This window comes from Ranitomeya variabilis, chromosome 6 (genome assembly GCF_051348905.1).
Source record: "Ranitomeya variabilis isolate aRanVar5 chromosome 6, aRanVar5.hap1, whole genome shotgun sequence".
NCBI classification, from domain to species: Eukaryota; Metazoa; Chordata; class Amphibia; order Anura; family Dendrobatidae; genus Ranitomeya; species Ranitomeya variabilis.
The window spans coordinates 427,982,860-427,994,096 of record NC_135237.1 but is presented as its reverse complement, the minus strand read 5'-3'; the positions used below and the strand labels follow the sequence as shown (position 1 = coordinate 427,994,096).

Below are 11,237 nucleotides of genomic sequence, written 5' to 3'. Positions count from 1 at the left end.
TTTTTTTACTCGCTTTCTCTTTTTTTGTTTTACTTAAAAATAAAAAATCAAAGAAAAACGCTGGCAAAATACTCAACAAGGCGTCTGGGTTTTTTAAGCCATCACATAGACATCTGTTATAAAGTATAGAGCAGAAAACACCAGAAGAACAGAATGCACAATTCTTTCAACCACTTTGAGATTATACTGAGTGCTTTTTCAGGCGGGTTTCGAAATGGGAATCTGTCCCAAAAAATCAAAAATCATGTCCAGATGACTTAAGGGTCACACATTAAGCATTTTATTCAGAATTTTCAGCACCATTTCTGAATCTCTTAATAGGAAAAACACTTTCTTAACCCGTTTCTGACATCGGGCGTAATAGTATGCCAATGTCGGATTCCCTGTTTGCGCCGGAGCCTGCGCCTTTCCGGGCACATGACAGCTAATCTATACAGATTACATGTTTCCACAACAGCCGCAGGTGGAATCGCGATCCACCCGCAGCTGTTAACTAGTTAAATGCCACTGTCGAGATCTGACAGCGGCAATTAACTTGCACTTACCAGAAGCGTGTCGTAAATCCCACCCATCGGTGATCGCACGTCACCGATGAGTCGGCATGACAACTAGAGGTCTCCCGCAGAACTCTATGGAGTGCCGCCCTGTGATCGGTGCTCATAGTGAGCATTTCTGCTACACACAGGCAATCTGATCATCGCCTGTATGTAGCAGAGCTGATCAGACAACTGCAGCTTCTAGTCTCACATGGAAACTATTGAAGCAAGCAAAGAGTAAAAAAAAAAACGTTTTTAAAATATAAAATAAAAATATTTTAACATTCAAATCACCCCCCTTTCTCCCTATTCAAAATAAAAAAAAAATCAAATATACACATAGGTATTGCCGCTTTCAGAATCGACCGATTATCAATATAAAAAAAAGAATTAACCCAATCGCCAAACGGCGTAAAGAGAAAAAATGTAAAAATGTTTTTTTGGTTGGCACTACTCTGAAATAAAATGCAATATATGGGCGATCAAAAGATCGTATCTATACCAAAACAGCATAAAAAACGTCAGCTTGGCGCATAAAAAAAAAAAAAAAAAAGCTCTCACCCAACCCAAGATCACGAAAAATGGAGACGCTACAGGTCTTGGAAAATAGCGCTTTTTTTTTTACTACTTAAATAAAAAAGAACCTAGATATGGTTGGTGTCTGAACTCGTAATAACCTGGAGAATCATAATGGCAGGTCAGCTTTAGCATTTAGTGAATATGGTAAAAAAAAACCTGTGGGATTGCACTTTTGTGCAATTTCACCGCACTTGGATTTTTTTCCCGTTTTCCAGTAAACAATATGCTTAAACCAATGGTGTCGTTCAAACGTACAACTTGTCCCGCAGAAAAACAAGTCTTCACATGGCCACTGACAAAAAATAAAAAAGTTATGGCTCTGGGAAGAAGAGCAAAAAACAAATTGCAAAAACAAAAATACCTCTGGTCGTTAAGGGGTTAAGCGTGTTTTGATGCATTTTCCCCCACTCATTAGTAGGAGTGAAAGCTGCAGCAAAAATAGCAAAATTGAGATACAGCAGATTTAAATCTGCAAGTCAAAAATAAGCAGTGTACGCACAGACCCTCAATGTATATAGAAATAAACGAAAAAGGATCTAATATATAAACTGCAAACGTTGGAAGAAAAAAACATGAAATAAATAAAGATGACTTTAGAAAACCCCATCTTGTTATAAAGAGGTTTTTATGCTTTCTCTTTTGTTGGGGCTGGATTACACCTTTTTTTTTCATATTAATCTATTTAGCAAAGAACCAGCTTGGAACTTCTGTGCACCATATCATCGTAAAGATCCCGCGCACCTTATCGTAAAGATCCAGCTCCCCTTCCCTGGTGGCCGTGAGCCAGTACATAGTCTGTTTCTTTTTCAAGGATTTATTGGAGACTGGAAACAAATCTGTAATTGATCAGCTAGAATTAGAGGCACAATAAAGTGTGACAGATTTCCTTACTGGCAATCTGTCAGAATTATTTCACTTCCAGAACTATTGATATGCAAATGAGGCTGAAGATCAATTGTAGATCTGAAGCCTCTGTCACTCCAGCTCTATCCTCCGCCTAGTGCTGCCTCCTATAGCTTTACTGACGGCTCCTTTGCCTGAAGTCGCACAGCATAGTAGCTGTCAGTTAAAGCGAACCTGTCAGCAGTTTTGGCCGATATAAGATACGGCCACTGCCTTTTAGGGCTGATATACAGCATGCTATAATGTTATAGAAAAGCCCTCGATCTGACCTGAAAGATAAGAAAAATAACTTATTATACTCACCCGGGGGGACAGTCTGATGGTGTCGCAGGTCCGGCACCTTCCCATCTTCTTGCGATGTCGCCCTCCTGTTGCTTCATGGCTCCCCGGTATTGCGCTCCGGCACAGGCACACTTTTCTGCCTTGTTGAGGGCAGAGGAAAGTACTGCAGTGCGCAGGTGGCGGGAAAGGTCAGAGGCGCCTGTGCACAGCAGTACTTTACTCTACCCTCTACAGGGCAGATAAGTACAAATACACAATCTCAGAAACCGATAACATAGTAGTCTGTAGGAAAACCTCATAAAGCTACTCCGAATGTAAAAAAAGTGATGCTTCCAACTAACCTTTCAAACACAACCTTGAAGCATATAACCACACAAGGTAATAATAAAATTATATATACCTTTTTTGTTATTAGTTAATTAAAAATACACAAGAACAGTGCCAGGTCAATTTATGACAATCAATAAGTAACATTTAACAAAACCAGAGTAGATTTGATAAGGAGAGAAGGTGCACCCAATAAAATGTGCTGCACCATGGAAGCAGCATGAGCATTTAAATGGAGGGTACCGGATAAATCACAATCAATTAATAAACTGCTAAAGTGCTTAGTGCATAAAGTGCCATAATGATTAGGGTTAGTGATCACATTCCTTCGGACTCACTCAATAAGTGAGCACCACGGTAACCCACAAAAAACCGTGTTCCCATCAAAAGTCCTTACCCATGCTTCACTCCACGTGCAGACACACGCGCCCCAACGCGCGTTTCGCCCTCGGCTTCCTCGGGGGGAATGTGATCACTAACCCTTAATATATATTGGACAAGGGAGGTATCTACAATCATTATGGCACTTTATGCACTAAGCACTTTAGCAGTTTATTAATTGATTGTGATTTATCCGGTACCCTCCATTTAAATGCTCATGCTGCTTCCATGGTGCAGCACATTTTATTGGGTGCACCTTCTCTCCTTATCAAATCTACTCTGGTTTTGTTAAATGTTACTTATTGATTGTCATAAATTGACCTGGCACTGTTCTTGTGTATTTTTAATTAACTAATAACAATAAAGGTATATATAATTTTATTATTACCTTGTGTGGTTATATGCTTCAAGGTTGTGTTTGAAAGGGCAGATAAGTACGCCTGCACAGGAGCGCGATGAAGCAACAGGAGGGCGGCATCGCAAGAAGATGGGAGGTGCCGGACCCAGACCTGCCACACCCATCGGACCAGATCGCACCGGAATACTTACCCCCCTCCCACAGGCGAGTACAATAAAAGTTATTTTTCTTATCTTTCAGGTCGGACCGGGGGGCTATCTACAGCATTATAGAATGCTGTACATAGAAGATACGGCCACTGCCTTTCAGAGCTTATCGGTCAAAACAGCTGACAGGTTCCCTTTAAGCAGGAGGAGTTGGTGCTTGGCAGGAAATAGAGCTGGAGTGACAGAGGCTTCAGATCTACTGTAGTCTTCAGCCTCATTTGCTTATCTACTCAAATGTTGATTTTTTTTTTTAGTAGCGGAGGAATCAATTGGACATGTAAAGGCATTGCTAGATAGGTCTTTGAAAGAGCTACATGCATATATAGTTTGGAGTGTGAGATTCCCTTTATTTTGGCTTGTATTGCCTGGTATGTCTTGGATACAGAACTTAAAACTAAATGTTCACATACACAATGCACGGGTCACTAAAAGGTGGTTGTTGATTTTTGGAATATATATTTTTATATTATAGGATTTTATGTATTCATATTTGCCAATATCACAACAAACCTGATGTAAATGGCTGCTTATATCCCTGAAATTCTAAAGAATACATGTACTGTATACACTTTACACAATATTGGATTGCTTTCTTTGTTGTATTTGAAAGACCTTTATCAATGAATGTAAAATCTTTGATACTTGGATATGCTCTGCTAGGTGAAGTTAGATTCATAAAGCCATTACCACTCCATAAAAAGAAAAACATCTCTTTATATTATATTTTGATCTTCTCATACACACCAGTAATATTCACACTTGAGAAATTCTTCAATTCACATCTTTCGAGCTTATCAAAATAACATTTATTTTTCAATATATGGTATATATTTCTGCATCACATAAAATTTCAGACCCTAGACATGAATGTATGTCATCTGCCAGCACCAGTTCAACACTACAATTCCTACTGGTGTTTATGGTAGCCTAGGTGGTTTCATCATGTATTCCTTGGTTTTACAAAATGCTAACTAATCCAGTAGGGTTACGTAAATTAAGTGCTATGGGGTTTGTAAAGGTGCAAGTTGCATGAAAAGTCAGAGAACACAAATCTACATTTCATACAGCTGAATAGACTCCTTTCGTGGCCACGATCATGTGCCACGATCAATAGATATCTGGAAGGTATGTGTAATTTCTGTCCCAGTACTTCCCACAGTAAAGCCAGTCCTGCGCATTGTTGTGAGGATTAGGGCCTTGGTGAAACCACCTGCAAAAATAATTAATTGCATGTAAATTATACTAAAATGCAGATTATACATAACATACTTAAGTGCATATATTGTCAAATCAGCGACAAATGTTACCATACTGTGTGTTCAGGCAAGAAAGGGGTTTTCAGAGCTTACAATATTGATAGCCTATCTGTCCGGATAGGTCATTATAATCAGATCGGTAAAGACCAGACTCCAGGCACCCTCACTGTTCAACTGTTTACCTTGCCGTCTACTGGATATTGGATATATCTTGCTCAGGAGAAAGAACAGTGGGCACAGCCAAAGTGAAAGTCGAAGGGTGCAACCATTGCGCCTATAACAATGTATTTAAAAAAAAGGAGATTTTTGTGCACTCACCGTAAAATCTCTTTCTCTTAGCCACTAATTGGGGGACACAGGACCATGGGTGTTATGCTGCTGTCCACTAGGAGGCGACACTATGCATAATCTGAAAAAGATTAACTGTGGCTCCTCCTGTGCAGTATACACCCCTGGACGGCATCAGCCTTCTCCAGTTTTTGCTTAGTGTCACATAGGAGGCACACCTAAAAGATTTTTTCTCAGTTTTTTCCGACGGGATTACAGATGAAGAAAAGAGGGTCTCCTGTGAGACTCCCGGCATGGCTCCTTCCTCGGCCCCCTATTATGGGGTGCCCAGTTGAAGTAGAGATGGCTATTCCCCATGTTGCTCCTTCCCCAGTCCCTCGGGTGCTGGTTCGAAGTCGAGACCCCCCTCCTTCCCCAATTCCTTTTGGTTTCTGGGTTGAGGTCGAGGCGAGGATAAAGGCCCCTGAAGGGGACAACAGCACCCTCCCTATCCCCCTCTGTGGGTATTAGGTTGAGACGCCTCAGGTAGGGACTGTACAGGCAGCATTCTACAGCTCCCAGCAATGGGCCAGCACACTGCGCCTGCATCCAGGGACCCCAGCCCAGCTGCGGGCTCCTGTTGGGGCCGGGGGGAGTGCAGGCAGGCATGGCACATACAGACACAAGGCTCCCTGCGCCCCTGTCTCTGCGGCAGCACCAGCTCTATACTGCCTCAGGGAGACCCCTACCGGGCTCCCCCTTCCGCGTATAGCCCCACCGCCATCCTGCCTTTAAATCCGGAGGGGTCCGGTTCAGATCCGACCCCCTCCCGGACTTTCGCGCCGGCCTGGAGCCCTTCTGGGCCTCGGGCATCTAATTTTGGCCCCGGCTTCGGCCTAGCTGAAGCTGCCGCCTCCTCTCCGCCCCACGGCCCGCCCCCCGGATGACAAATATGACACACTACAGTGTCATAAAGGGGGTGGATCGAGAAAGAAAGGGCGCGTTTTTACACAGCCTTGCCGCCTTTTTCCAGCTCTCCGCCCCCTTCTCCTCCTTCCCTCTCTGTCTCAGCAGCCATTTTCGGCTGCAGATTAACCCTGCATCTCCTGGTCTGCAGGACCAGGCAGCCAGTCTCCGGGGGGCACAGGACTGTGGATCTTCGGCGCTGGACCTAGGGGCACAATGGTGGGGTAAGATCACAGCTGGGTTTTTTACTCAGCTGTGAATCCATATTACCTATAAGGCTCCTGTGGCTCCTCCTGTGCAGTATACACCCCTGGACGGCATCAGCCTTCTCCAGTTTTGTGCAAAAGCAGTAGGAGGAACGTAACATGAATAACATAATTATGCCTGTAAGAAGGCAACTATGTACGAGCTCAAGAAAACAATACGAGAACTCAACAGTTACAACGGCCTGGAAAGGGCAACAGGGTGGGAGCTGTGTCCCCCAATTAGAGGCTAAGAGAAAGATTTTACGGTGAGTACACAAAAATCTCCTTTACTCTGTCGCCTCATTGGGGGACACAGGACCATGGGACGTCCTAAAGCAGTCCCTGGGTGAAAAGCAATGGACAAATATTGTGCAGACAGGCCCCTATACTTAGGGCACCGCCGCCTGCAGGACACATCTACCCAGGCTCGTGTCCGCTGAGGACTGGGTATGTTTAGTAAACGTGTGTAAGCTAATCCAAGTGGCCGCCTTACACACTTGTTGTGCCGAAGCCTGGTGCCGAATGGCCCAGGAGGCCCTTACTGCCCATGTAGAGTGTGCCGTAATACCGGCTGGAAGAGGAGAATTCTTAAGGCGGTAGGCCTCTTGTATGGTGGATTTGATCCACCTGGCAAGGGTAGCTTTGGAAGCTGGCAGACCCTTGTGGCCGCCTTCCGGAAGGAGGAAAAGAGAATCAGACCTCCGGAAGGACGCAGTCCTAGACACGTATATACGCAATGCCCTGACAAGGTCAAGCGTATGCAGATCCTTCTCCACTCTATGAACCGGAAACGGACAAAGGGATGGTAGTGAAATTTCCTCATTGAGGTGGAAGTCGGACACAACCTTCGGAAGGATGGGACCGTACGAAGAACTACCTTGTCCTGGTGAAAAGCCAGGAAGGGCCGTCTGCAGGAGAGTGCTGTCAGTTCAGACAACCTGTGTAGCGAGGTGATTGCCACCAGGAAAACCACCTTCTGGGAGAGAAGGCGGAGCGGGACATCCTTAAGGGGTTCGAAGGGTGGTTCCTGCAATGTTGTCAGGACCAGGTTGAGGTCCCACGTTTCTAGTGGTCGTCTGTAGGGGGGAACCAATCGGGAAACCCCCTGAAGGAAAGTCCTTACTTGCGGCTTGGTAGCCATGCGCCTTTGAAAAAGCACTGAGAGGGCTGACACCTGGCTCTTAAGCGAGCCCAATGACAGCCTGGCCTCCAGACCCTATTGGAGAAAACCAAGTACTTTGGGTAGGGAATAAGGGAGTGGGATCTGGCCACGAGATTCGCACCAGGTAAAGAAAGCTTTCCAGGTACGGTAATAAATCTTGGCAGAGGCTGGTTTCCGTGCTCTGATCATGGTTCCAATGACGTCCGTCGAGAGCCCTGCCTGGGTTAGAACCCAGGTCTCAAGGGCCACGCCGTCAAATTGAGAGCCCCTGAGTTCTGTTGGTAGAATGGGCCTTGTGATAGAAGATCGTGGCGGTCGGGGAGTCGCCAGGGGGCGTCTGCTGTGAGTTGTACGATGTCGGCGTACCATGTGCGTCTGGGCCAGTCCGGTGCAATTAGGATGGTTGGAACTCCCACTTGTTTGATCTTCCTCACCACTCTGGATATCAGGGGGAGAGGTGGAAAAATATACAGAAGCTGGAACTGGGTCCAGTCCTGAACCAGAGCGTCTGCTCCGAGCGACCGCGGATCGTGTGTTCTGGCCATGAAGTTGGAGACCTTGGCATTGAAGTGGGATGCCATTAGGTCCACATCCGGGGTCCCCCAGCGGAGACAGATGTGTTGAAAAATTTCGGGATGGAGAGACCACTCTCCCGAGTCTATTCCTTGTCGGCTGAGGAAGTCTGCTTCCCAGTTGTCCACACCCGGAATGTGGACCGCCGAAAGAACCGACCCTGTGTCCTCCGCCCAGCGGAGGATGTGTGACACTTCTCACATCGCCTGGGTACTGCGGGTCCCCCCTTGGTGATTCACATATGCCACGGCCGTGGCATTGTCCGACTGTATTCTGATGTGAGAGGCTGCCAGTAAGTGATGGAAGGCCCTCAATGCCAGAAGGATGGCACGAATTTCCAGGATGTTGATGGGCATGGTCGCTTCCACTGGGGACCACTTGCCCTGTGGTGTAGGTGCACCGCACCCCAACCCGTCAGGCTCGCGTCGGTGGTCAGAACCTGCCATTGACCCGTGAGAAAGCATTTCCCCTTTGCTAGCGAGGTTGGCTTGAGCCACCAGTGCAGGGACCTCCTGGTTGACGACGTTAGCTGGAACTCCCTGTCGAGAGAAAAGGGATTCCTGTCCCAGGACTTGAGAATGGCTAGTTGGAGAGGTCTGAGGTGAAACTGGGCAAATGGGACAGCTTCTATTGCTGCTGCCATCTTGCCGAGGACTCATGGCAAACCGGAGAGATCGAGGGGGTTTGCAGAGGAGGGTGCGAACTGCTAGTCGGAGAGCCAGTGCCTTGTCCTTGGGAAGGAGCACTAGACCCCTGGAGGTGTTGAATAACATTCCCAGGAAGGTCAGGCACTGACTCGGGGTTGTTGATGACTTTTGTAGGTTGATTAACCAACCCATGCGACTGAGTGTATCGGTTGTGATTGAGACGCCGAGCTCGCAGTCCTTGAAGGTGGGAGCCTTGATGAGTAGATCGTCCAGGTATGGAACGACTACTATGCCTCTGGAGTGCAGGACGTCCATGGTGGCTGCCATGACCTGGGTGAACACTCTGGGAGCCGTGGCGAGTCCGAAAGGGAGAGCCACGAATTGGTAGTGGTCCTGGCCTATTGCGAACCTGAGAAACCTCTGATGGGCAGGTGCAATGGGTATATGCAGGTATGCGTCTTGTATGTCTATGGAGGCGAGATATTCTCCCTTCTCCATGGACGAAATGATGGACCGAAGGGACTCCATGCGGAAATGACGGACCCGTACATATTTGTTGAGCTGTTTTAGGTCTAGTATGGGCCGTACGCTGCCTCCTTTCTTGGGAACTACGAACAGATTGGAGTAGAACCCTCGGAAGCGGTCGGTCATGGGTACTGGTACTATGACTCCTGCTTGAAAAAGCGAGGAGACCGCTTGGTGGTAGGCACGAGCCTTGGCTGGCGGTTTTGGGGGGACAGAGAGGAAGAATCGGTCCAGTGGGTTGGAGGTGAAGTCTATTTTGTATCCGGAAGACACTAGTTCCATGACCCACCTGTCCTCTGTAATAGGCAGCCAGACTTGATGAAAGAGCAAAAGTCGGCCGCCTACAGGTGTGGTGTCTTCCGGGGTCCGTGAGTCATGATGAGGAGAAAGTCAGATTTTCATCCTCTGGGCTTAGGCTGGCCTGCTTTTGGCTGCCAGGTCTTGTCCGACCTTTGCGTCGATCGTAAGTTGTCCCTGCGTGGGGAACGGTTACGATTTTGTGCTGGACGCGAGACGGACCAGCCGGAGGAATTCCGAAGGGATGGGAATCGATTTTGGTTACGCTTCTTGTAAGTGCGTTTAGGTTTCAGGTTTCAGTTGGGGAAGAGAAGTACTCTTACCCCCGGTGGCGTTGGATATCATAGTGTCCAACTGTTCACCGAAAAGTCTCCCACTGAGGTAGGGGAGGTGCGTGAGGGACTCCTTTGAGGCTGCGTCCGCTTTCCATTCCCGCAGCCAGAGGATACGCCGAATCGTGATGGCGTTTGATGCTATCCCCGCTACTCCCCTTGCTGAATCCAGAGCTGCATGTAGTCTGCTACAACTGCTATTTGAACTGCTTGGTCCGACAGCTCAGGAGCAGATGCTTGGAGAGCTTGTAAATTCTTTGCCCAGGCCAGAATAGCCTTGGCAGCCCAAACTGAGGCGAACGCGGGAGCCAGGGATGCCCCTGCTGCCTCGAAAATTGAACGAGCCATGCGTTCTACCTGCCGGACTGCTGCGTCCCTGAGGGTTGAGCTATCTGGCAGTGAAAGGAGGGTCTGTGCTGCTAGCCTAGAGACTGGGGGGTCCACTTCAGGTGGATCTGTCCATTCCTTGGTGTCCTTCTGTGGGAAGGGGTACCTCGCCTCCAGATATTTGCGATTAGCGAATTTTTTCTCAGGCTGAGAGAGCTGCTTTTTAAGGATCGCCTTAAACTCTGGGTGGTTAGAGAAAAACCTTAGGCGGCTTCAGAGGTCCTTCAAAGGAAATCTTATGTTCTGGGGCCTCTGGTGGCGGATCAGAAATGTCCAGCACCCGATGGATGGATGGATGAAATTATGTCCACAACTAGCGCTGTATTGCTAGGAGGGATTGGGATCAGGGACCCCTCCGTTTCTCTGTCTGAGTCACAGTCGCGGATGCCTTCCGAATCCTGTGTATCACTGAGGCGTTCCCTGCTGAGTGGGCTGGGGAGGAGGCCCTCTCTGGTCGGGGATTGCGGAGATCTGCATTGTCTGTCCCTGGAATGGGACGGTCTAGATGACCTGGAGCTACGGTGTCTCTCCCTAGAGGGGGATGACCGTGTGCTATGGGATGACGCAGATGGACTTGACCTATGGGTCCGCTTGCGTCCTGACCTAGACGTGGATGTGCCAGGGTCATCTTGTTCCTGAGTCAAGCTCTCCCTTTGCTGGGTAACGGTCATAGCCGGGGCATGACCCTGCAGAGCCTGAAGCAATGTGGAGGTTAGGTTATCTATAGACTGCGTCATAGATTGCGATATCTGAGTAGCCCATTCCGGCGTGGCATTAGACACCGAGGCATTGGCAGGAGCTTCTTGGGGCTCTGACACATTAGGTTGTATACAGTTCTGACAATGCGGGTACGTGCTACTACTGGGGAGAGCGGTCCCGCAGGCTGTGCAGAATGCATAATAGCAGTTCTGCCTGGTTCTCTTGGACCTTGAGCCCGGCATAGTGCGCAGAGTGCAGAAGTGCTGCCAGCAGATGACCTTACAGGGGTAGAGAACCCTATAGGGGAGC

At 47.8% G+C, this 11,237-nt stretch overlaps 1 protein-coding gene across 7 annotated transcripts in view; it reads right to left on the bottom strand.

Moving 5' to 3' along the window:
• Positions 1-4,355: 4,355 nt before the first annotated feature.
• OSBPL1A (oxysterol binding protein like 1A) overlaps positions 4,356-11,237 on the bottom strand; it is a 253,732-nt gene continuing 246,850 nt past the window's right edge. For all 7 annotated transcript variants that reach the window (XM_077270363.1, XM_077270362.1, XM_077270364.1 and 4 more), the window contains one exon: positions 4,356-4,782. In XM_077270363.1, coding sequence (XP_077126478.1) covers positions 4,680-4,782 — 103 coding nt within the window. In that variant the 3' untranslated portion in view covers positions 4,356-4,679. The remainder of the gene's footprint in view (positions 4,783-11,237) is intronic.